Raw genomic sequence first — 27,268 nt, 5'->3', positions numbered from 1 at the left:
TTTCTCACTGATGAAAGCGCATGCATTTCCATCTCTGCACCCAGTCAATTAGGCTTATTCACATATGGTCAGGTTAAGATTGGTTTATAGGCTAAACATACTTTACAGAATCACAGAACGGTCAGGGTTGGAAGGGACCTTTAACTTAGGTTTTGGTATTTAATCAAACACTAACTGAAAAGCAAAAAAAAAAAAAACAAACCAAAAAAACCCAACAGTAGAAGTTGTTTAATTCTGGGACAGTGAACAATACCTACTCAGGAAACGCACTCAATGAGTAAGTCGCTCTAAAATGACCTGTTGTACAAAGCAAGGTCATCTCCCAACATCTATTACCTCAAACTCTTCCTAAGCCATCTGAAAGCTTGTCCATGGTAATCTCTAGGAACAACAAGGGAGTTTTCTTTTAGCGCAGCTCCCAGTTTTGCTGTAATGGAGCTCGCTGCTGCTGCCGTCTCTTCATCGCTGAACTACTGCCTGGTTTCCAAAGCAGCAAGCCCAGCTAGATCCTCCTTATTTCAAGACTGTCTGCATCACACTTGCAGTTCTGGGAGTACAACACAGCAACACCTGAAATGGCCTCAGACAGAAACCAGTACAATCCCAGCAAAGCTTGGTAGCTTGGGCTCTGAGCTATGCTGCCCTTCAGTTTATGTTGTTGAGCACTGGAGTAAGTGAGCAGCTACTTTCACTGTGCTCAAGGGCCAGAGAACTACCCACTTTGATCAGAAACCAAAACAAAACACAAATAATGACGAGTTTTGATCACAGCTTTGCCATTTCAAGTCATCAGAGCAGAACAACTCCAGAAGAAGCCATCTTCAGACCCTCAAACCTCACTGCTGAAATACTAATTCAAGTAGAGGAAAATCCACAAAGTGCAAATGCAAACTTAGATTTTTCCTTTGCATCGTGAATGACTGCAGAGTTTCTTTTTTTCTTAATAGGAAAAAAGAAAAAGCACTTACACCCAGCTGACAAGGAAAAAAGGGAGACAATCAAGAGCAAAGACAGAACTTACTTCAATAGGATGACTGTTGTCTAAGGCATCGAGCTCTTGAGCTCGTGTGTAATCAGCAGAAACAAACTGAGTCCAGATATCGTACTCTGGGAAACAGTGATCTACACAGAGGTACTCAATCCAGGAGGCAAATCCTTCATTCAGCCAGAGATGGGTCCACCACTCCTGGAAAGATAAGAAGGCATAATGAAGAACAAAATTCCAAGAGCTTCATTTAATCGACAAGAAGTTTCCAGAAAGGATAAGCCGTTAATGGCCTAGTTTAGCACAAATCAAAGAAACGGGTAACACTTGTAAGCACAATTTCCTCTCTATAATGAAGTCATCAGCCCACGAACAGTAATCAGCACCCAACAACTGTCTTAAGTTTTAGCAGCTCTGCATGGAGGGGAACAGCCGAGCATGGTAGCTGGACTAGGGAAAAGAGGCAGTGAGATGCAAGGCCAGGGTGCAGTAAAGCAGCGGAATTGCGGGCAACACGACGACAGTGTCTTTTTCAAACTGAATAGCAGCAGCTGCAGAAGACTGATTTTGTTTGGGTTTGTGTTTGGTGTTTTCGCTAAAGAGTATGCTCACGCAAAGGAGAAAACCTGGAATCTGAAAAAGTGTTCTAGACTACGGAAACCTGAAATCTAGTAAACAGTTAAAAGTTGTTTCTCACCAGCCAAAGGTGGGCTTTGTTTTTTTTTTAAGATAAGAATGTTACATTGACATTTTAAAATTCTTCCCTTCATTTCTAATACTGAACTGAAGTAGGCGAGATAAGGAAATGAGCTACGGATCCTGAGGAAGAAAACACCCTTTTTCCATAACGGCACTTACCAACCATTCTCTAACTGTAAATGGGGTGCTGAGCTCAGACGAGCAGGGCTAGGATGATGCGGGCCCTTAAGTAAAAGAAACTGAACAGGATGTAGAATCAGTCCAGTAAGCGTTCTACAAAGAACTACTGCTTCTACTGTGAATGAAACATTTACCCCAGGGAGGGTGGAATTTCAATAAGGAAAGCTGTTACTGAAACTCTACACAGATAAGCCCCTCTTTATTTTTAGAGTGGAGACTATCCAATTTTCTTTTACATTTCTGATCGCATCTGTTTCCAAGACAAGGTTCCAACACGCACAGATTGGTGCCAAAGCATAAATGCAACTGCAAAATAGATTCTTGGGCAATTAGGTTGGACTTCTAAATCTTTTCACCTCCCTGTTTTTCCCCTCTTATCCCACCGGCAACCTAATTGCTCACAAATCTACTTCTTCCCCTGCACGTATTCTGATTTCATTTATCTTTGCTGCAGAAGAACTGGCATATTGTGCTGGCCAAGAAGATCTGGTACTGGCAAACTAAACCAGTGAGGCTACCGAGGCTTTCTGCTGCGCTGCGTGCACCTCAGAATATAAAGGAGAAAAAGGTGACTTTCTGGAAATTGAAAAGTAATATTGGAATGTCTTTTCATATTCCACAGTTGCATCACAGAACATAAAATAATGAGAGAAGAAAAAATTCTTAAAGAAAATTTTTGGAAGACCTAGAACTTCAAAAGGAAAGTAAAAAGCCAATTCAATGTAAATTTTAGAGATTCTTGTAAATTATACTTTCTCAAGCTTACTGCCACAGTTGTCAATGGTCTGAAGGACCACAAATGGTTCCTGGGTCACTAATGGTCCCCAAGGCATTTACTGGCATCCCACAGTGTTGTCTAGCCACATGACGCTGGCTCTCCTTGCTTCCAGCTGTTCAACTGTACTAAAAGCTAAAAATATATTACTTTAATATTACTTTTCCATTTCAATATTGTGTTGCTCTCACATGGAAGCTACTTGTGGCACCACCAACAGGAATGGACACAGCTGACTAGATTTTAAGAGGCATGACACTGTAGAAAAGTGTGACAAATTTGCTTGGTGTTATAATTAATATTTACACTGTGTTTTTCCCTCCATCTACTCACACTTCATTTAGACAGCCTAAAAGCCAGAACAACTCAGATTTGGGGCTCCAGAAGCCATGCTTTTTTTACCAAACACGCTGGTTTCTTACAAGACAGGAAACTTGTTAACCTGCGAAATATTTGGATTCAAGCATCTTTCTGCAGGGTTTTGGGAAAAGGAACATCAGATCTAATTAACAGAGTAAGCTGAAGCCATTTGTTAACAGCAGAAGCTCTGACAGATACAGGTTTCAGTTTTTAGCACTAAACGGAGTTTATTTACGGATTTCAGTCTTGCTGCCTCAGATATGCTTTTATTCCTACCACAATGACTTAAACATGAGGCCATTCAGACAGCTGGCTCCCCATATACCCAAAGTAATTCACAGGAGTTACTGCTGAGCAACTTTTCGGCTATGGGACTAGAACAATTTGCAATGCTGAGCTGGTACCGATACGCCTGCTTGGTACGAAAGCCTGACGAGTGAACCAGCCCTACCTGAAAGGAAAATAGTGGATTATTGCTTCTAGGTAATCTGACTAGTCAAAATCATCCCCATGGAACACCTGCTCAGCTCTACCTGGGACTACATTCAAACAACTGAGCATTACTTCACACAGAAAAGATGTGGGAATACTTCTGAGGAACACACTAGTAAAGAAGAAAGTGGTGATAAAGCACTATTTAAAAATTTCTTTTTTTTTTTTTTTACTTTAAAGACAGCATGCCTGCTATTAAGGGGCACGTGAACATGCATGTGATATGAAGCACATGTCAAAGACAACTAGAAGAACTTGTAACTGTTAGATACCATGGTCACAAGGTTTCCAAACCACTGATGAGCCAGTTCATGTCCTACAACCAGAGCAACCCACTGGCGAGATGAAGAACAGGAATTTTTGGGGTCAATGAGCAATGCAGTCTCCCTGTAGTTAAGAGAAAAAGATAACTGAACAGAGTGGTACATGCCTAGGGAAAAAAACACAATCAAAAGTAGGTTAAATTACCTAAGCAAGCTAAGAAGTGATCAGTACAATTGAAAACAAAAACCAAAAGCTATTTCAGTTTAGACATTAAATTATTTTGGTAAGTTCCACAGCTGTTGGAATGCTTCAGAGCAATAATTCCTTATGGCATGCAAGAAGACAAGTGCAAAAACCCAGGCAGGAACAAGAAAGTTTATCCTTTATTTATAAAATAGCTCACCTACATAATCTAGGAACCTTAACTGTAACTGCCTTTGCACTGCATGATGTGTGCACTGCAAGTCTTCTCTGCCTCCCTCAGCCCCAAAGGAATTCCAACTCTTCCAAGTGCACAACCAGCCGTGTTACACTCGCCACTGCAGATGCACACGATTCTCCACACACCCGAGTGCTCCCTAGGTCGGGCTTCCTATAAACCTCCCGCTAGGAACACCCCTGGCACCATCAGCACTCAGTGGGTCAGTCAAAAAGGACTTCTGGACTGCTGCAACTCAAAGGGGAAAAACACGCATCTCAAAACATAGATGGTGCCTGCAGATTATGCCAACCTTCTGTCCCCAAAGGGATAAAGCAAGCGTGCCAAACTGAGCATAAGGGGGGGGGAGGGAGGGGATTAACAGCACAATTAAGAAAGGCTTCCAAAAATTCTACTCATCCAGGACAATTTATTTTTTTTCCCCCCACGGGGAGTAAAATATCAGATTTCATCAGAATTGTGATAAGTAGACGAGCAGATTTTAAACCTGGGCTCAAATTTCCTTTTCAATGTTTTAAGGCCAAATTAAAAGTTTACAGAAGAAATTTAAACTATTTTGGGATTTAAAGTCCAAAGCTTACAAGACCAATGTTGTACAAAATGAAGGAAAATCACTTTAACAATGAGCACAGATAATGTAATAATATCAAGCAAAAGTACAAAAGCTTGATCAGATGAACAAAAAAAAAAAAAACTGAAAAGGAAGGCAAGTTAATATTTTTGATTTACTCATATCCACATGGTTATACTGTGGCTGCTAAATTTACCAACTTGCCTACAACATAAAATAAGAAACTCTTCCAGCTGTGTCAGTAAGTACATAACTTTTTTTCGGGGAAAAATGCAGCCAAGAAGGTTCTCTTGTAGAACAGGCAGTGCTGCCAGACTCTTAAAAATCTCACACCACTGGACAGTAGCTGTAATAGCTCCTTCTTGCCTTCCTAAGATCTGTACAATAATGCACGCTGCTGCAGAAGTTAAAATTATCCAAACCGAAGCAAGAGTTGAAGGTATTTACTCAATCTTATTTGGGATGATACCCAATAATTACAGCTCCCTAAAACTAATCCAATTACTTCCAAGAATTAGTGAACAAAGAGGGGGAAAGACAGTATTTTAACAGCATACCTATAAGTAACAAGGCCCCAGTTCTCCATGGCACCTTTATAAAATAAATACAAAGGTTTATTGATATTGATACACACCTCTTCCTAAATGTTTAAAATTCAAATAAAATACAGTTCATCAATAAAGTGAGTTACTTTACCAGCAGCAAAGTCTGCAATAGCTATGAGATCAATTTTAGGAAGAGGGTAAGGAACATTGAAGTAGTCCTTATAAAAAGGCAGAGTTTTAGCAGCAACCTGTAAGAAATAAGAGGAGAAATGTTATGTTAACTTGGAACAATTGGTACAACTTGAAAATTTATGACTGAAACTAGCCTAAGAAAGCAGCGTACACAAGATTTCTTCCAGAAACCCCATTCCCAGCTTCCAGAGCACAATGGTTTGGAAGACTCCCATCCCCTTTTTCTCCCAGGCTGTAGCCTTCCCTTCAGTACTTCTCAGCATCTCTGGACCAAAGGCTACATCACCAAATCAGAACTGAATTAAACCGTATGTCTTCACCATTACACACCCTCATTTGTCCGCAACTGAAATTCTGTTTAATATCAAGCCCCAGTCTCTCTGAGCCATTAAAGCAAAAAAAACACCCTCACGAGTTTTGCATGGATTTAGGTGACCGAAGAGAGGAGAGAGGTCCATCCAGCCTGTCGGAGATTGCTACAGCAATAATGAAGTCACCCTGAGAGCATTTACCTCCAATGCAAACTTTCCTTGCTCCGCTTTGCCAACAGGAGTGTAAACACGCACTAAGACGCCATCAAGGGACCTGGCCTCTACGAAGTCGTATTCTCCCACCACAAACGCTACAAGATACGTCGACATTACAGGGGTGCGAGCAAACTTCACTTCCACCAGATTTTCATCGTCTGGGTAGGGCTTCCGGTCAATGACATTCTTTGAACATGAAAGGGAATCAGTTAATTTCATGGAAGTGAAACTGTATTACACAATACATCTGACTAACTAGTCCATCATTATGACTCATGCATATAAAATGAATGGACGACTTCTAAGATTTTAAAATACAGACCACAACGTAGTTCACCTCCTAAGTAAAAACACCCCATCACATATGGAGGTGCATTTTTATAATATATACGTTATATTCCATTACTGCAAAGGCAGCTGAACACATCAGCTATCAGCTGCTGTCTTTCAAAGAGGAGATTACCCACATCCCAATAAGGCACCAGGCTTTCACTTCAAATTCTGAAACAGAAACCATAGCCGTGTGGTCAGTGGGCAAGGCTAGACTTTACAGGTAACTATGAAAGCTAGTTACTGGAATAAAAAAGTCTATTTTTAAACTGACTTCCTCTTCTCCAGCAACATCTTCAAGAAATATTTGCACCACATTTAAAGTTGCAACCTGAAAATGCCCACTTCTATTTGTGACAGAGGTACTTCTACTTGCACATTTTACCCCAGGTCCGGTCAAAAATCCTCTAGGGCAGAAAACATGCTTATTTGTCTCAAGTGCTGTGTCTGCTTATGTAGCTATAACAGCTATATAAACACGCAAAGGCGCTTCTTTTTTCCCCAGTCACTCTTAATCAAGTAGCACGTGGCATGACATATGCTAAGACTTTTTTTTTTCCTTTTTCTTTTTCTTCTTAAACAAACACCACTGTGGTTTGTACAACCTGTTTAGGTTTTATGCTAGCATCTGACATCACAATACAATCTTCTAAAAAGTTCTCTCATTTTAGAGCTGCTTAGTATTAGCTACCAGGACAGCCTATATTCCTAACTCTGTCTGGTACCAACACACACTATTAACTATCAAATAATCAGCTGGCATTATTACAGTTTTATTTAAAACACTCTTTCCTTGCCCATCAAGAACTTACCATATTTGACAAAGCTACTCTGTCTTTCGGAACCACCAAAGAAATATCAAATGTTGCCTTAATAGCAGGCTCATCCCAGCAAGGGAAAGCTCTGCGAGCATCAGTAGCCTGAAAGAAATAAAAGCATTAAAAGAATAAATAAAGAGATTGTGGCAATAAAACACACATAAAAATTCAGCACATTTTATGGGCTAGAAGTTGGGTGAATGACAGCTAGTCATTGGTATGGAGCCTCCTCACTGACACTCCTGACCTCTGCATCAGAGTATTTTATTCTTACTGTGATAACTTATTTCACTCCTGGGCTTTTTAATAAAATACGCAGCTGAAAAGCACTCTGTGCTCTGGTGGAATTCTACAGTCTGAGCAAAATTTAGCAGAGTCATGACAGGAGCAAAGCTCAGTCATGTGAAAGCAGAGGGGTCACCCAGGCGTTCACAGACCGTGCACACAAGACCACCTATTTATATTCTGTCAGTAGACTGCACCCAAGAAATGTTCTATTTGTTCGAGGTAAGTACTCCATGTTTTTATGTAACAAGGCAGATAACTATGAAATTACAATATGGTATAAAATTCTGTCATTATGTCCAGGGTTTACATAATTGAGACAGAATCTGGCTCACATTTTGGATGTCATTAAGACACTGAGATAAAGGCAGAGTGTCCTATTAAAAAAAGTAATATACTTCACAAAGGCAAGTTATAGAGAGTTATTTGACCACATCTAAATAAATAGCTGTTTTTAAATATTGCAGCTATTGTATGTATACGATGTATCCCACATCAGCATCATCCTTGGCTGGGGAATTTGCCAGATCCAGAATTGACTGACCTTCAAGCTGCAATATAAAGGCTGCTTTTAGTATTACCCATCTGGACTAAGAGCAAGAAGCAAATAAATACGGGCTTTTGAAATTTACCCAGAGGGTATAGCTAAAGCTAGGAAATCGGGTCTTTGCTTCTTCTAAGAATAAATCCTGTATTAATAATGACATTCCCTGAAAACAAAAATATAGCCCATACCTCAAACTGAGTGACAGCAGCATAGCGTGTGTCTCCAGTAGGGGTGGTATATTTACTTCGGTAAAAACCTTTCATTTTATCATTCAGCTCCCCTACAAAGTCAATCTTTAGCGTCCCTGTCCCTGTAACAGAAACAGATGAGACACTTATTTGCATGTGCCAAACAGAACATTTATTTGGTCTGGACCTTCAGGCCAAGCTACTCAGCTGGCCCACCGCCCTTCTGAAAGAAGACGTCCCTTCAACTCATCTCCACCCATCACTTTTTTTGCCAGCCTCCCTCAAACTCTCTTCACACGAAATCAGCTCCAGCAGAGTCATGCAGGCAAAGCCAGGCTCTCCACAGCATTTTAGCTCCTGATGGGCGAAGGCTGCTGCAGTATTCATTCTCATCTTCTGAACTCAATGCAATAGCCAGGAGAGACCTACCTGAAGCCATTCGAGAAGTCTGATCCTACGATCCTTACCTTTCAGTAAAGTTTGCAAAAATATAGGATGGCTGCTGAGTGATAATAGCATCCTATGAAATCTTCTACAAAAGCCAAGATGGAGCGCTGGCTGCGTTCAAGCTTGTAAGTCAATTAGTCTCAGGATTTATTCTGCCCTCGATGTCTCAGTGCAAAAGGGGAAACCTGATCTTGATCAGAGAGGCAGCATGCCAATATCCCACAGAATGAAACACCGAAGTTTTATCATCCTGGAATCTTTATATTTGTCAAGATGAAATCAAACTGCTTTAATCAAACTGAGGAGCTGAACTGCAATCAACAAACTCCTCAGAGCAAAAAAAAAAAAAAAAAAATACCCAAACCTGTAGCAGTTTCAAAAGAATTAGTACATTCATGCCTAGGAAAATACAGCAGTAATTCAGATTAACTCATTCTCAGTAAGAGGAAAACAGATCATCTGTATCTAACATAAGTAGCTTCTGAGCCTAGCTCCCAATAGCAGGTAAATTATTAGAGTCACCTCAGGCGTTGGAAGCAAACATCACCAATAGTGAAACAACATTTCCTATTCCAGAGGCTCACAAAGGGACTTATAGTGGACAGACTCCCCAGGGAGCACTAAATTCGCCGTCAGAAACTTCAGGGAAGACAGAGCTGTGCTACTCCAGCTTTTTCAAGTGCAAACATCTTAAACACATGGCTGAAGCAAGCAGAAAGCATGAAAATAGCTCTTACCTTTCTGAAGAGTACTGGGAAAGGAGAGAGTAACCTTTTCATCCTCATTTTGATAGTTGAACCCTGTGGCGTGTACCTCTGAAACAGAAAAACAGACTACTTTGTTCAAAATAAGCCCCAAAGATGTTTTTGTAACTCATGAACATTTAAAATGAACTAAATCAGCTGAATCCAACAACATGCTGTAGTTACTGAATAAATCAATGAAGAATTTGAATAATCCAGATGCAAGCAACAAAGAAACACCACCTGTTGTCGGAGTTCCATGTTATATCATCTTGCTTCGGACAACTAAATCTATCCCATTCACACCAGACTACACAGCCACAGACTCAGAGCACCACCTCCGTGCTCCTTCCACCTCTGCCTTACGTCCCATCCATCGGATTCTGCACTCATACGTGGCAGGGAAGTCTTTTGCCATGCCGAGTAATGAAAGCTGGACTGTTAAATTATAAACTTCCAGTAAGAACAGTATTCGGTACAACAGCAGGAATGCTGGTACCAGCTACTACAATCCTGCCAAATGGTAAAATATCGCACAAAACCTCCCCTCGATATTAAATGCTTACATCAGTGCAGCAGGATTCTTACTAATTATTCCAAGCGGGATGCTTATGATTTATTAAACTAATTTGTGGATCTCACTTTGAAAAGCACACTAATATCCACAGCAAGGTGGTTTTGTTTGGTTTGAACCACAAAGGAAAACACAATGTTGATTTTATTTAAAAATTGTCTTCAGAACCAGGGACCTACCTTGGAGTTTATACACCATTCAGCAAGGGCGTCCAAAATCACCCAGAATATTAAGCAGTGCGGCATTTACACAGCACAGGATCTGTTTGTAGGTGCAAACAGCCCAACTGTGAGGCCAAGCTGGGTAGATGGGGAGGAGGGAATCGGTACACAGGAATTAAACTGTCCTGCAGCTTAGAGTTAGCAGAGCCAAGAGAGAACACCTGGTGTTGCTTCTTCCTTCCTAATTCATCAAATCCCACTCGCTGCATCCAAGGTGACATACATCTGTGCTCCTTCAACCAAAAAAATCTAACATAGCTACGTTAGGACCTCACTTTGCAGGTTCTACTACCTGTGTCACTCTGTACTCAACCACCGGAATAACTGCCTATCTATAAGGAACACAAATCAGCACCAAAACAAATGATCGATGCTTTCTATCACACATTAGCATCTTGAACTACCAAATTTGGCAAGCCCGAATACAGCAATACATCTTTCCATGCAGACATACTGATGTATAATTCTAGATTTATAAATACAACAAACATCTGTCAGTTCAGTATAGTTTTGAAAGGTTTGGGAAATGCACAGACCAGTTTAAAGCAACAGCATTCCCAGTACAAGCTGCCTGTCCCATCCCACTTACACCACTCAAATCGAAGTGAAAACATACCCAGAATATCAAAATGCTAGGAAGGGTCTAGCAACCCTTTGAGGTACTTTCAAAATTGACCGAGGAAGAAAGAATCAGTAAATAGCTTCAGTTATCTACTGAAATAGATACTAGTTTTGAATGGTCACAGAAAAAAAGGGCAGAAAAGGACACAGGGAAATGCTGTGATACATAGAGGTGAACACCCTAAAAGAAATTGTACCACTATATCAACTTCTTCATAGCATGGAATTCTGAATGACAAAGCTTGTTTGAAGCAATGATTTAATTTACGGAATGACCTGTCTTCCATGCTCAAGTATCACTACAAGAAACCAGGTATTCGGTTTCAGAGGCAGCCGAAGCACACTCGCAAGATGTTCAGCTAAGTTGTTCCATATGTGACAAAAGTGACTGGAAACATGTTTTTATTTTTATAAAATTTAAAGTGATATTTATTGTGGAATAGTATGATTCCAGCCTTAAGTCAGAGTTAATACCAACCTCTGCTCACAAAGAACACAAATGTAGAAACGGCACGAATGCATTAGTCTTAACAACTGGTTTCACAGTGCTGCTCAGCGTTTAATCAGAGTTAACCACCATGCCAGGGTACATAATACAGAGATGCTTACAATAAAACAATTCTAGCTGTAAAAAAAAAAAAAAAAAAAAGAATACAGTACAGAAAAATTCAAGAAAAAAAAATATTTACAGGATGAAGTAAGTAGAAGAACTTCAGACCGCTAGTCTGTACTGAGGAGTTCCAAGATTTTTAAATCAACTGTAAGAGGGATGAGATAGACCATTCAAACAGAATACACGCCACAGACATCACAATGCCAAGCAAGCGTTGGTCAACGAGCAACAAAAAGTAAAGGTTTAGCTCTTCTTCTCACAACTCTGCGGAATACTGAGGCAGAAAAGGAGACACTACATGAGAGTTGGAGAGAAGATATTCAGGGAAACAACACTAACGTACAACACACTTGTCTGAAAGGGGGCTCCCAGCAACAGAGCCGAGCTGACTACGTCGCTTAAATCCCATGAATTTTGACCCCAGCTATCTTTAGAGTCCAACAGACAACAAACCTGTTGTTCTGCAATAGCACGTTAGCGACCTCGGCCAGAGGGAAGGAGGGGCTGAAGACCTGTTGGAAATTTATGTTAGCCTGCCTGGGAGGAATCCCGCTGCCGGACAACCTGCAGATGCTGAGCTGTCAGCCTGTGGTCAGAGGCTAAATGAAAACCTGAGAAACGTCTGATAAAGATCAGTACAAGAATGCAGAATCACTCCCCCCACGTATTTTAAAATGACCACAGCAAACCAAAAACATTTGTATCTTTTTACAGCTTCTAATGGAAACAATCTGATACCGAAAACAAACAATACCATGACTTCAGGATCATAGCTCTAACCTACTGAAACTGAGAAATACAGAAGAATGTGCGTTATGCAGATCTTCTGCCAAAAGTTGACAACGAATATCAAGTTTCCCCCTCCTGCTCTCCCAAACGTGAAGTCCTCCTCAGTGTATTTGAATTTGTAGCTCTACTTTATAAGCTGTAGTAGGAAAGCCATAGGAAAGAGACACGGGTAAACCTTACCAGCGCTGGAAGAAAGCGAAGACCTTCAGGTTTTTTACCCCCGCACCAGCCTGGGAAAGTGTATTACCAGCTTGCAGAAAGCAACCTTGTTTCAAAGAGCTTCTCAACCTTAATTTTACAGTGTTGGATCCCAATTACCCTAAGGTTAGAAACAATGTTTAAACAAGTTATAGTTAAATAGGCTGGGAGCTGCCATCTCCGGGGCGATGCTGAGCACTCCCGGCACGTACTGATGACAATCTCCACCATAGCAGAGCCCTGTGACACCCCAGGAACGTCCCACTTGCCCTGACAACTCACCTCCGATGAACACTTAAAAAGCAATGGCAAGAGTACATCTGGCACAAAAGGTAACGCTCATTTACAGTTTCACAAGACCTGTATTCATTGAGGAACTGGTGTCTAGAAGTGTCCTTCCATGCTCAACTCCAGCAATTTTTTGTAATTCTCAGAGCAGCTGCTTATATACCAATTTCCGAAACAGCAGAATATAAATGAAAGATTTAAAGTTACATTATTTTTTTAAAACTAACTATTCAGTGCAAATAATTTAATCCAGAGCAAAAGAACCATGGAAAACCATCAACAATACTTTTTGTTAGAGTTTAAGAGAACTGCTTATAACAAAGATGTAATTGCAGTAAAAGGCCGTCTGAATTCCTAACAGTGTTGAATACAAAAGCTCCTGAAGAGAACAACACAATTTTGGCAGCCTACTAACTTTGGAGAGTTTGGCACTGCAAGGTTGCAAGTTAATCACTAGCACATTAGTACACAGTCTGGACCAAGTTGCATGAGAAAATAAAAAGCTGCTAGTGCTCCATGCCTTTGGAAAAAAAAATGCATAAAAATCAGATCTAGCAACCCTCCCAAACTCAGAGCGCTACATATCAAATTTTACAATAACGTTTCAAATAAATTACAGTCCTTTCCACAGAGCACTTCCTGAAATTGCACCGTACCCAGATGGATACATCAATTAATGATCCCAATTTCTGTATTACATGCTTATAAACATGGATGCTAGCCAAGGGTTTTAAGCAATGTCAAATGTGCATGTATTTCAAAGTGAAGACAAAGCCAAGTGCAAGAGATGGAATTTTTTCAAGTAGCCCTCATTCCACAGCATGGAGAAGTCACATGCAATTAAGGTATGGTGGCTTAATGAACTTGTATTCATCAACTGAGCTGCAGTGACTGTGTGCACTCTGCCTACTCTATCTGCAAATTAAACACGTTAGCTTAAAACATCTACATGTTGACACAGCATACACTGTCCTCCTTCAGCATTAGCCACTGAACTACGCCGATGCAGTTCCCCAGAATGCTAATGCTTTCCAGCCCTTTCACATCTTTTCACGTGTTTCAAACCAGTGGTTGTAAAATCCTTTAAAGGAGTCAGAAGTATTCACGTGGATCAGATATTCCCAAACCATCCATGCCAACGCAGCCCAGGCCTCCTTAAAAAACTTACCATTACAAATGCTGTCACATCAAGTCCTCTCCAGAAGAAAGGACGAAGATGAGCTTTTCTACAACAAAGGAAGGTTTCACAACTGGCTTAAACAAAACTAGTCTGCTACGGGCAGAGACAGTAGTCTCATTTTTCCCACCTGGCCCCAGCTGCATGTTCCCATTCCCTTCCTTCCACTGGCATTCACATACAATCGTCAGAATCAGGAAGATGATCTGTCTCCAAGCTGCCTGTTTTTTTCCCCCTTGTAGAGGCAGTTTTTAGCCAGTGCAGTTTCCTGAACCACACGGCCGCTCAACAGTACAAACACGAATGCCAACAGAAGGAAGGGAGTGAGCACAAGCGTCATTGCCCCTTTCCACAGCAGTGTGATTTCAGACTGCCTTACGATCACCGTGAAGGGGGAGTGCTCCCAGGCCAAGGGAAAGCACTGCTTAGACACCCTTGGGTCACGTTGCTTTGCTTTCCGTAAGCACTTGCGATCTTCTGTTGTTGTTTTTAAGCACCAGCTGAGGCCCTGGTGTAACCAGCCTCTAGCACTAGCATCCAAGCATGTCCCTGCCACACTAGGAAGGAAAAGACTGAAATAATGAGTTTTGGACTTACAAACTTCTAAAGGTTGAAGTACAAATCAAAGTTCACTCAATTATTTCTGCTAAACAAACATCACTACAGTTGCTGGTCGTTTTCTGTATGAAATTGCCAACTACTACCCTCCAAGCATCTCTAAATTTAATAACCTGCTTTAGATCCCCCAGTATCTGAAAAGCTTTCCATGCTAAAGACAATGTAGTTCACCAGTTACGACTCTATCACAATTTCACAGCTCCTTAAAGGAGAGATTCCCAGGCAGCTCCAACTACTGAGCATTCAGTAAGTGTGAAACTCAATCCCCTAAAATTTAACTTTAGAACCAACTTGCTTAGGAATGCCTTTTCAGCTCTTCATTTAGCTGAGCAAAGTCAACCACTTGGACAAAGGTAGTACAGCACATGCACACCTAAACACTAAGGCTGCACTATAAACATTTGCCTACAAATGCTAAAAAACCTAGCTTCTGGAAAAAAAAAAAAAAACAACAAAGCAATTGCTCCTTATGATTAGTGGGAGGAGCCAGGAGTAACTTCAGCAACGGAAAACTCTGTCTTTTGAGTAGCTTTGTTCCATTACAACGTCCCTGGCACAAACAGCAAATCCACAACCTCCAGTTACAATCACTACACTAGTTTTATGGCTAAACAGAGTATTTTTCTACTCCAAAGTACTGAGTAATCAATCTCTCCTGGTTTATTATTCACTATCACTCAATTGTGGATTACACAGCAAAATGTTTTACTTTGACTATGAAGCTTCAGAGATCCTCCCTCAGGTTCCTGTTAAATACTGGACAATAATCTGATTTCCCTGCAAATAGGCATTAAAATTCCAAAGACCGAGTTCTACCCTCTGCTGTATCCGTCTCCAGAAGAGTGAACAGGAGGAGAGGGAAAACACGGCCCACAGTTCTAGCTAAGAATTCTGTTGTTGTACAAGCCACAGTGCAGTAGGCACTAAAGACTAACAAGATTTATTAAGAAAAGAATAAACAATTCTGCACAAAAGTCAACAGATCACCTCCATACACGGGGGAAAGGTATCTGTTGAACAAGAAGCTCTTTTTCACACAGTTACTTTTCGGAACAGAACCACACTTGAAAGAAGATAAGTGACCGATTATCTTTTGTCTCACATTTAGAGACAAGTGTGAGACAAATTCTTCCCCACTGAGGTACAGAACTAAAAGAGGTAACGATCCTTCACTAAAGCCTTTAAAGGAGAAAATGTCACTAACTTCTTGCTCGTTTTCAAACATACTGTATAGGCAATGCGTACAAGGCTCACCTAAGTAACTAAATCCAAATGATCTGGCTGATATTTCTGTTGGTTCATTGGACTAAATTTTGTACTCCGGTTTTGAGACCAGTTATACAATTACCATCCAAAAGCTGTGCACAATAGAAGCATTAGTAAGACTGACTTGATCTGTATCAACAGGTGCCAGCAAATAGTCTGCCAATTTCATGCAATTTTACTTCCAAAGCCATTATACTAGTTGGCAGTTTCCCAAACTGAAAGATATGTTTTAACCCCATGAAGCCCGAGTATAATTACAGTAAACCTTCAACAAAGCTTCACCTCAAGTATTTATGATGCAACGTTTGAGAGGTGAGTGCCTACACTATAATCAGAGCACTGTACTCATGTTCCTGCGTGTCCAGAGCACCACGTTCAAGGCCATCTGAAAAATCAGAATGAAGGAATTTAAGCCACAGAAATTCACTTCTAGTTTACTTGGGTTTACTCCATTAAGTTCTACTATTAATACTCTGAAGTTACAAGGAGAGTATATCACTGTTAAAGACTAGAAAAACAGACTTCTATGAGAGGGAAATCAGCTCTGAAAACAAGATAATACTTTAAAATAGAGATCCTCTCTAATTTATGTATTGTTCCTGATTTGAATGCAAAGAGACTTTATTCCTAGGTACCTTTTCTATTTATTTTCATTTTTCTCAATGACAAAATAAAAAATTAATAGGTGGTTTGGGCCTATGGCACGGTGGTAGGTGGAACAGACTCCACACACGCTCTGCTATTACTACCACTCTTGTTATCGCCTCATTACTCAGAATAAGAAATGACTCCAGGAGTGCTTAGCAACACAGTGCATCCAATCAACTGAAGATCGCTAAGGGCAGCATGTGAAAGGCACGCCGGAATGGAGCGCCAGGGTACAACCGGGGAGCCCGAATCAAGCACGTAGGAAACAGCACTCTATTCTTTCACTATCAAAACTCGGTGGCCAGACTCCAAGCTCTTTGGTAATACTCTTCTCTGCCGCCCTCTCTCGCTGTGACTGCACTTCCTGCAGTGAGCTCTACTTTTCCACAACACACCCACCGAACACTGCTTCCTTAGGACGGAGCTCCCCATCCACCTAAGCACCACTTGGCTGCTCTCAACTGCTCTTAAGAAGCCCTCTGGTTTCTTTAATACTATGTTAAAAAAAAAAAAAAAAGTCAAAGCAATTTAAATACACAGACTCATTGCAGACGTTCCACTTGCCACATCCAAATCTATTGGCCATCGGGTAACATCACTACAAGAACTGAAATTGTCCCTATCAAAATTCAGTCCAGAAAATTAAGATTTCTTTTCTTCCTTGAGTGTTTGGACAAACGCAGCCTTTCCCTTCAACTTCCTTCAGCTGTTGCATAAGCATACTAGAGAAGTTTTAAACCTAATCAAAGGAACACCTTTCTCCTGTCCATCATCAAGATCGTTCCTTTAATTCACAATCATGGTTTTAACAAAGTGCTTCGTGACATCATTGTGGCATTTTCCTTATAGAAAGGGAAGCTCCGCAGAGCCTTTTGTTGTCTGAAGGACTTAAGAAACAGTTGCACACGGTGGCCCAAGTAGCTACTGTGTGTAACAGCAAAGGCTCCATAAGAAAACCAGACAGGCTTTGCACACTGTTAGATCATCGCTCTGTTTCAAGAAGCTTATTTTCCACGCATCGATCATTTCATGCTTCAATTGCTAAAACTTTTTGTGTCTGTTAAATCTCCTTGAAATATAATTGGGGAAGATGTCAACTGCTGTAACTGTGTCTTACAAACAGGCACTCCTGCTTCCATTTCTCCAGTAACTTCCAGCCTTTCACTGAAGTGGATCCCAACCATTGTCTCCTCCACACAATCACCTTTTTCCATGTTGCCCCATACTCAGAACACCCCGCTAAATATCAATTAAGCGTCTTCTGTACTTTTCCAAATCCTTCCCAATGAGTATTTCCTACTGCATGCCATTATCGATGCATTCCTTATCTAAGCCCTTGTCACAGATTTTGTCAATATTGCGAAGTCCATAGGTACAGATCATGTTCTTACAAAACTATCTGGTATAAAGATAAATAAAAATGTAAAAACAGTCAAATATCCTTTTGCCTACGACACTCAGGCATGACGGAGTAGACCGTAGATTTCATGGAAGCTTGAGGTAACTTTTTTAAACATGCAAACAGTAGCGATGAGAAGAGAATAAAGGTTACATAATTAATTTTGTGCTTCTAGTACTAAGTTAGCTTATCAAACTATTACGCAATTTTGCAAAGTTGTTAACTGTTGGCAGCAGCATCTCACATCAGAAACGAAATGGATTAACACGTAAAAACTCCAGGGAAAAAAAAAAAAAAAAGCAATCCTACCTTCGTCTCCTTCTGGTGCATAAGAAGCTGTAATAATGTCAATGTCAGCACAGTTCATCACAATTTGGTTGGTTGCCTGTTTCACCTGGAAGAGAAATTTTATGAGCATCAGGAAGAAATGGTGTTCCCTGCTCCCTTGAGCTCCCTTAAGTAGGCATTTCCACCTCCCTTTAATCTAAAAAACCCTCCATCATCAAGTGCTTGAAACAGAATTTAGCGCTTAAGAGTGGTAAAAAAGAAAAAAAGATATTTCAGTGACTGCTCTCATTTGTTCTGGAACACGCGTACTTGAATCACGTTCAAGCCATCTAGGCCTACTTATCAACATTGTAAATTATTTAAGGGAATGGACTGCCTGTTAAAAATTGGTATGAAAGCTTGACAATAGGGCCCTTGTACGTGCCCGGGAAACCAAGACCAATAAAAATAGATAGAGAGCCTGTAAGCTTCCTTTTAGAGATGACCTACAGGACACTATAGTAAAAGCCTTTGAACACAAACATCTTTCAGCGATGATCAGAAATACAACCTACGGTACTGTGTTCTAAACTGTCGACACTATAAGAATGTCTTAGGTTAAAAACATCTGCCAAGAAATTCGCCTTTACATTTTCCTGAAAGCTTTCCTTCTGCCAGCTCTTGGCTACACACACTTTGCTTTATTTAACAAGTGGCCAGCTCCCAGCGTAGTAATAAACTGTCTCACTGTGCCAGCTTTCTATTTGGATGCAAGAGCCTGAATACAGAGGAATTCAAATTAAATATCAATTAATTACAAAGGGGTAAAATATTTGGGAATTAAACTCAGAATTATTTAGAAACTTATGGCTGAAACCACTAGAATCATCACACGGGATCGAGCTGGTAGTCCTGCTAGTCCAGGATACAATTTCTAGCAGTAGACAACGTTAGTTCTTTAAATAAAGGAGCAAAAATTTCTGTAACAGCCAACTGGAGTTTAACATGTGCACAAAGGAACTGCTTCCTGCCCCAGAGAGTAAGTTCCTTAAAGCATAAGGAACTTCTATCCCTTTCTTGGTTTTTCACTATTATAACCTTAAAATGCATTATTAAGACCTGTACCCGTCACTCTAGCTATCCATGTCTGAACACACGGCAGAACCCAACTGGACCTCTTTGTGACGGAAACTGGTCCCCGTGAACCAAGAGCTCCTTCGCCCCCGTAGCAAAATCAGCACAGCGCCCTGCACGTGCACGCCAGCTCACCGTGCGAGCATCCGAACGCAAATGCATTTATTACAAGCAAAGCCAAAATAATAAGCCGTGAAGTGTCATAGCTGAAGCAGACACTTATCACTCTGCCATAAAGGAGCTGCTATCTACGCACGATGAGTAAACGGAAGCTGATATTCAGCCTTCAACTGTTCTACCTAGGCTCCCTGAAGGAATGGTTCCTTAGTCATTGTGTACACAAAAACCAAATTCAAGCCTAGTCAGCGATAAGACAGGCTTAAGAAATATAAATGCTTAACTTAATAGGCGTACCCACATCATAAGAGCAGTCCATCTAGTCTAATAATCTGTGAACCGAAGGGCTAATGCCAAATTCTCCAGGGAAAGCCAACCCCCACAGTGGACAGTTAACACAAGACAAACCGAACTCAGAAGTTTCTTTCTGACCTCAGTCACCAACTTCACAAAGCAAACGTCCATGGCTTCTTCCTATTAACAGAATTGTTTGTGTAATAAATATTACGTAAGGGCTTATACTTTTTGACAACCTGACTATTAGTGGATCTTTCCAAATCCTGCTTGTCAGTCACCCTGCAGTAGTGTGTCCCAAGAACAGCGCAGAAGAGCTGTGTTGTTTTCACCATGTTGCCTCTTCATGGTAACAAAACCAAAACAACATTAGCTAAGAAACTTAACCTGTTTCTAAAGACAACATGCTTGCAAAGCATAAAACTAGCAAATGTAACAAGTGACACAGGTTAGATTTGATGCTTCTAGAAAATATTTACAATCTGAAATATTTCCCCCCCCCCCCCCCCAATTTGGTGTGCCTGAAACTAAAGGATTACAACGCTTCCCAAAACCTAAGATCCAAGCCCAACAATTTTCATCACAATATCAGGGTCTGAGGTTTTTCAAGGTCTTCTATAACACAGAAAAATCAGAATGAGAACAGCTTTTTATAAGTGTCTAGCAGAGACCTTTATTCAGTCTAGAAATCCAAATCTCTCCGGATTAAGAATTCAAGATGCATAAAGAACTGTCCAAATTGCAGACAATACTGGCTTTAACAATAGGCTTCATCTCTAAAAAACAATTTCTGAGGACAGAAGAATTTTCAGTGTAGCACTGTGCCTGCAAAATAAGAAAGTTTAGGTTTAAGCGGAGACAACTCCAGAGGCTCCTTAGAAAGGCAATTACCTATTTTTAGATTTTTTTTTCTTACCTCCTACAAATATCAAAGTAGTTTTACAAGAGAGTGCAACACACTAGAAAACATTTAAAGGGACTGAGTGAACCAGTAGCCTAAAAAATGTTTACCCTCCAACTCCCCAAAAAGAAAGGGCAAAAGTCAGCGTGCAGATGTCAATGTTGACAGTGTACCGTACAGCACACTTCTGAGGCTCTCATAATTTAATTCAGTGGGGGAAAAAAAAAGTTTTCATGTTGACACACAGGCTCCAGCATGAGAGCCTCCTCCCTCTGATCCACGAAAAATAATGAAGTACAGACACACCTGTAAGAACAAAACCAAAACTATAAACCGCCCAGCATACTTAACTAATGACCATTTTATCTCACAAGAACCTCTAGCCTAATGCTTACAGACACCACGTATATCACGAAGATGAACAAATCTGTTTTGCTGTAAGCGACATCTTGAAACTGCTTTTATATTTCTGCTAATACTGTGTTTTGGAAGACAGATATTCTGCTCATGCAGTGCTTTTCATGAATGCAATCATATTAAAAGGCGAAAAAGCATTTCACTGCATAAGGTATAACCAATTACAAAGCTGCATATATGTGAACTGTCACCCTGCTTCACCTTGCTCTCCAATATAATAAATTTACTCTTCAACAAGAGGAGGCTAATCAAGAAAAGAGCAAGCTACAAATGCCCAACATGAAAGTAGCTTTGCCGTAAGGCTGACATGCTTAAAAGCAGCAGATGAACTAAGACCAATATCTGGAATGAAGGAACGTTTCAAAACTTTAAACCTGCTGCTTTTGATGAAGCTCTAGTAACATTAATCACAATTCAAATACCGATTGAGATTAGCCAGACATAAATACCTCAAGCAGGTCTGCCCTGCAATAAAACCACAGACCTTTAAGATGTTTTAACTGTGTCAGTAACCTGTCGTTAGACTAAGATGACACACACTTCCCAACGCCCTGCACATCCACGTTCGTGCTCAGCTCTTGTTTCTGGGAAGGAAAATCTCACCCAATAGGAGATAACAGCTTAAATTCCCCCAAAAAGTTTTGCAAGGTAACATCATTTGACAGAAGAAGAGATAAAAAGGCTAATTATTTGGGTCTGTGAAATAGGACTCAAAGATGCTGTAGAGCTTTTGATTTTCACCAGTTACCAGAGCAGGAAAGGACTTGATGGAAAAACCAAAACCTTTTTAGGACAAGAGAAACAAGAATTTGAATGGCTTCAGTAGAATGCCAGCCCACCCGAAATACAGGATGAGGTGCACCAGAAGACATCTTCTGGAGTCAAAACTAATTCTCTAGAGCCATTTATAAGACTAGATAATTAAAATCTTGTCACTCGGCTTCAGATTCCTTTTCTAAATGTAGCATTGTAACAAGCATGTATGTTTTTAGCATTTTACTCTCTAAAAATAGACAACCTCCGTTCTGTTCTAGGTTGTATCTTGTTAAGAATTTCAAACTTCAATGAGAAAAGGAATAAAGAGTTTTATTCATCTGCATCTCGAGCAAATTATGGTAGCCAAGCAGTAAAATTGCCAATGCCACAACTAATTGGCCCACTGGAAAAATTCACTTCATTCCAAAGAGCATCCAACTACATTCATCTGTAGCAGTCACACAGACTTCAGAATTGTCAAATCCACACAGACAAGTAAATCCCTTTGTAACCATGATCAATGCAATCAGCCTTATGAATTACAGAACTGAAAGAGGCCTTTCTGCAGGGGAGAAGAGCAAAGGCATTCCTATTTTTGAAGCTGGTGGCATAAGTGTCCGCAGAGCCCCAAGGTCCTGACTTTGAAGCACCAGACTTGAAGACTCAGCACAGTACCTTTAACACTCAAATTCAGATTTTCATGTGCTGGAAATGTAAGTTTCAATTCTGGATAACATGACCATACATTTATACTAGACAACTTTCCCCTCCAAAGACACTGACCACAAATACTACACCCATTAAGCTTAATTTTTCAAGGTTTACATAAAAGAGCGTCACAATTAATCTTTAACTGGCATGCAGCAGGATCAGAAGACTACACATTCGTTAGTCTAGCAGATACTGCATAATTAACCTATAAAAAGCAACAGATACAGGTTAAACATTGCTAAATATAACAGAGTATCCTTAAGACATATTAAAGGGACTGGGAAAGATATTTAAAAGAGCCATCTACGTCAGGTTGTAAATTCTTTAAAGTAGAGAGAGGCTGCTTTGCAGCCAAGAAACACCTCACTGTAGCTCCCAACGAAAGAAATGAATCACCACACAACACTCTCCAAAGGCGGCAGTTTACATAGAGGTAAATACCAGGAAGTTAGAAGACAACCGTGCACATCTCTGAAGCTCTGCACCACTATACCCTGTGCCGGACAGGTGATGGTTTGGAGCCGTGACGGCGTTAAGAACTTCCATTTAGAAGCTTAAAACAACCGTTGAACTTCGGGAGCCAGATGTTTGTTTCTGTTGCTAGTTACTCATGTTTGCCATTTCAGCACGATGCTGAAGAACAGAACGGCTGCACATCCCCTCTTTGTTCCAGCCCTCGGTTAGGCCTCCCAGGAGTCAAAAGCAGAATGGAAAAAAGTTGACCTAGACACTGAGTAATATGAGTGCACCGCACTGATAACTAGACCTTGCGAATCAGGGTTACAATAATTAAATCTTAGCCTAACAGATGAATAAAATAGATGAACTACTTTCACAAAAAAAAAAATAAAAATCTTAATTGTGCTCATTCAGAAACATCCCCACACGCCCAACAAATGAACAGTTTAAAATGCTAAAAGACAACATAACCAACAGACCCATTGCAGGACTGTGAGCAGGCGACTATTTCAGCTCCAGATCTGCTACTGACCCACAATCGCATTTTGTCCTAGCTGTGATAAAGGAACTATTTCATGAGGAACCCTTAAGGATTTTGGGGTTTTTAATTGTGATCAATGGCAATTACATACTGTCAGTTTTATATAAATGTTACACAATTCTACAAACTTCCAAAATATTCATATGACCACAAATTATACTATTTAAAAATATCAAGTAACCAGAAAAAAATGTAATATTTAGGTTACCAGATGCTTAACAAGCTCAGCTTCTAAAGGCTATGAAATTAAACTTTATCAAGACACAGATTTCAGTATCATCCCTTTATCAAGGAACAACAAATACTAGACAGAGGGCCAACTCCCTAACCTGAAAACTAGAAGCGCCACAATAAACTACAAACACGCATCATTTCTTTTCAAGGCTTTGAAATCAACCTGGTCACTGCTGACACTGAAGCAACAGCCTTATCTTTTGAACCACAAAGGGCCTTATCCTCTGAAGCTTATTTGAAGGAGCCATATAAGTGTAACATTTATTATTGTGTTTTGTTAACTTATTTGTAAGTGCAAAAGCCAACGCAAGCGTACTGCCCCAAAGCCAAGACTGGAAGGTTATTTAACATTTCTTTAGGGCTTGCTGCTCAAGTCAAAAGACTTACCAAAATTCTACACGGAGGGCTGCCAAATCCTATTTAATGGCTCTAAGTGAGAAACACAAACTGACTGATCAAGTGTTTACTTGTAATGCCTTGACTAACTATCACAGTCTTCAGTAACTCCAGTTTGCTGTAAAGATGCAAAATAACAAAGCAAATAAACACTTTTGATGTAGTAATGAAGAGGTTTCCTCATTTTGTGATTAATCATGATTGATTCCGGTGTCAAAGTTTCAGTACGCATCCCGCAGGTCAGAAAGCATCACTGGATTAAGTACTTGATGTGGATTATTGCTTCTCCAGCCATTATCATCTTGGAGTGGAACAGAGGGACTAATAATTATTCTTCATTGGTTATAAACAATGATACCTGGATCTCAAGAGGAGGCAGTGTAGTATTTTCCTACCAAAATCTGGAAAATTCAGTTTGCATCTTAACACAAAATCACTTTTACCTCAATGTCTGTACAATGTATGCCAGAGGTCTCGAGTATGCTGAAAACAGAACGCCTGTGATGAGCTCCACTCCACCTCACTACAATGGCCAACAGGTCCTTAATTGAGCCAACTGGATCCAAAAGCACACAAATATTTTTTTTTATTTTCTAGATTCGATCCCAGCTCAATAACAAAGGACTAGGAAATGTCAGAATATTCTTAAGTCAGCTGTTCCTTTGTACAAAAGGTATCCTGTCCACCTCGCACTGTAGGTGAGCTGGTTGTTCTTCTCTCCATTAAGGTGCAGAAGAGTTATCCTCTAATTTTATGGAATGTGCCTTTACCATGCTTTGGGCACTGGCAGCCACAGCAAACTGCAGATTTCTAACTCGAGACAAGCGTGCAAACACTCACCCCATATACCTTCCTGCACTTGCTTGCACGCAGCTGGGATGCGGCCTCATGATTCTTTGATCTATGGTTGTTGAAAGTTATTTAAAAATAAAGATATATACTTTAGATATGTTTTAAAAAAACTTGTCCTGTATTTTTTTTTTATTTCTCTCTACAGTGGGAATATCAGATCAGCCCACCATGATGTGAACAAGAGATTTTGTACAAGCTTGAACCTGCCAGATCAGTGTTCTTCCTTAACACATGCCCTCAGCTGGTAGGAAAGTCCAAGATTTTGCATTGTCAGGTGGTATCCATCGCTCTAGGAATTCATTGAGCAATCCCCTGAACAGCAAACAATAATAAAAATACCTCAACGGGACTAAAATACACAAACCAACTACCACATCCACAAGAAGCCTCCAAATCCTCATTATTCCTGGATTTAAACGAAGTTTCTGAGGCTGCTGTTCAATACTACTCCCTCCTCAGTAGCGACGCTGGCTTAAAAAGCCACTACTCCCCTCCCCCCGACTGTTATTTTTAACCTGGATGATTCCAGTGATCCCATTTACAGCACAGCCCCACAGCTGTAACTGGACTGAGGAGCAGCAACTTGGGTGCGAAGACAGGAATAGGTGGCTAGGATTAAGACGGAAGAGATTGGGAATTTCTCAAGCCAGCATTTTCACCCAGGCTGATGCGCTGTCAGAGACCCCGCGAGGACTTGAGCTAGAACAAAATCTGCAAGGCGATTTACGTTTTCAGCGTTTCTTCCACATGACACAAACTTACTCATCTCTGGCCATCTTCCCTCCAGGTCCCCAAAGTCACAAGATTCACTATCATCCACAGCTTTTTGCCCTCCCCAGCTTCCACTGGCACCAGACGCTTGCCCAGCGAGGCACTCGCTCTCTTCCGTACCTGTGCTTCAGATTCAGCAGCTTTATCACCCCAACGTTACCTCATTTTAAAAAAAGGTTTTTAACCACCTCTTTAGACCAAGGTTTAAATCTGTACGTGCATCAGTATTTAAAATCTCCCTCGAATATTTCTGAGCTCTCGATACAGTCATCCCCTTTTAAGAAAAAGCCCGGTGAGCCTTTACAATTCCGCATCTATTTCAAATCATTGCACAAGGAAAGACATGAAAGCAAATTTAGGAAACCTTGGCACGGCAGCCCGAGAATGACTATGAGACTTCAGGGCTTTCATCAAACATTCTGGCTTTGAAACACGGGGGGGTGGGTAAAGCTTTTTCCCTTCCAGAAGAGGCAGGCAGACCCGGCGTTTGTAGTTTGCGCGCCCCTTCCCACTGTTACCCGAGCATTTCGCTTCGCTGACTTCCAAGCTTTTCGTGACACCGAGGCCTACCAGCTTGCCGTACCACACCGGGGGAGTTCTCGTTTAATTGCCTATGTGGTAGTTTTGTCTTTCCAGCAAAATCCCGAGCCATCTGAATGGCTGGAGAGAGATGAAAGCAGCGCGCTGGGGGCTGGAAACGGGAACAGGGTGCTCACTACGGATTTGGGGGGGGGGGGAGCCGGGGATACCAGCGAGGGGGATACCCGTGGCTCCGACCGCCCCCCGCCGAACCTACATACCCCACTATAGGGGGGGGCATCTGGCAGCGGGCCGGGACCCCCCACACACCCCCCCCATCCCTCCCCACACCCCCCAGCCCCGGGGGAGCCGCGGGGCCCTTCCCGGGCCGCTCCCGCTCCTCTGGGGGGGACGGAGCGGGGCAGGGCGGGGCCCGCGGGCCGCCCTCTCCCCCTCCCAGACACCCGACCGCTGGGGGGGGAAGATATATACATATATATGTATAAACTGAATGGAAAGGGGAGGGCGGAGACCGCGAGGGGGGGGGTGGAGGGGGGGGGGGGCAGCTCCGAGCGGCCTCCCTGCACCTGCCTGGCCGGCTCCACCGCGGCGAGGGCCGGGCCGCGGGGGGGGGGGGGGGGGGGGGGGGGCTCAGGGCCCGGCGGAGAGGAGGGGAAGGGGATAAGCGGAGAGGAGAGGCCGGGGGGGGGGGGGGATCAGGCCCCCGCTGGCTGACGGGGCTCCCTCAGGGCCCGGCTGAGGGAGGGAAGAGGGGGCCGGGCCCGGTGGCGGCGGGAGGAGCGGGCTGAGGGAAGGGTCCCCTCAGGGCCCGGCGGCGGCGCGGGGAGTGGGGGGGGGGGAAAGAGGAGAAGGGAGGGGCGGGGGGTACCGGGGCCCTACCTGCACGGCGGCCTCCAGCTTGCCCTCGAAGGTGAAGTCGATGAGGTCGGGCTTGAGGCAGAGTCCGTAGTTGAGGGGGGACACGTCGGCGGGCAGCCGCTCGAAGGGCCGCTTCTCCGGCATGGCGGGGCGGCGGCAGGGGGTACGGGGCTGCGCCCCCCGCGGCGGGGCGGCGGGGGAGGAGGAGGAGGAGGAGGAGG

At 41.9% G+C, this 27,268-nt stretch overlaps 1 protein-coding gene across 1 annotated transcript in view; it reads right to left on the bottom strand.

Moving 5' to 3' along the window:
* Window positions 1-27,268, bottom strand: part of NPEPPS (aminopeptidase puromycin sensitive) — a 39,471-nt gene extending 12,203 nt beyond the window's left edge. The window contains exons 1-10 of the mRNA XM_082494795.1: window positions 27,069-27,268; window positions 18,109-18,193; window positions 9,382-9,459; window positions 8,198-8,319; window positions 7,172-7,279; window positions 6,015-6,215; window positions 5,462-5,558; window positions 5,323-5,356; window positions 3,764-3,878; window positions 1,022-1,186 (exon numbers count right to left, since the gene is read on the bottom strand). Coding sequence (XP_082350921.1) covers window positions 1,022-1,186; window positions 3,764-3,878; window positions 5,323-5,356; window positions 5,462-5,558; window positions 6,015-6,215; window positions 7,172-7,279; window positions 8,198-8,319; window positions 9,382-9,459; window positions 18,109-18,193; window positions 27,069-27,191 — 1,128 coding nt within the window. The 5' untranslated portion in view covers window positions 27,192-27,268. The remainder of the gene's footprint in view (window positions 1-1,021; window positions 1,187-3,763; window positions 3,879-5,322; window positions 5,357-5,461; window positions 5,559-6,014; window positions 6,216-7,171; window positions 7,280-8,197; window positions 8,320-9,381; window positions 9,460-18,108; window positions 18,194-27,068) is intronic.

This window comes from Vanellus vanellus, assembly GCF_965231255.1.
Source record: "Vanellus vanellus genome assembly, chromosome: 24".
NCBI lineage: Eukaryota > Metazoa > Chordata > Aves > Charadriiformes > Charadriidae > Vanellus > Vanellus vanellus.
Note: the sequence above shows the minus strand (reverse complement) of the source record. Positions and strands in the feature narration are given on the sequence as shown.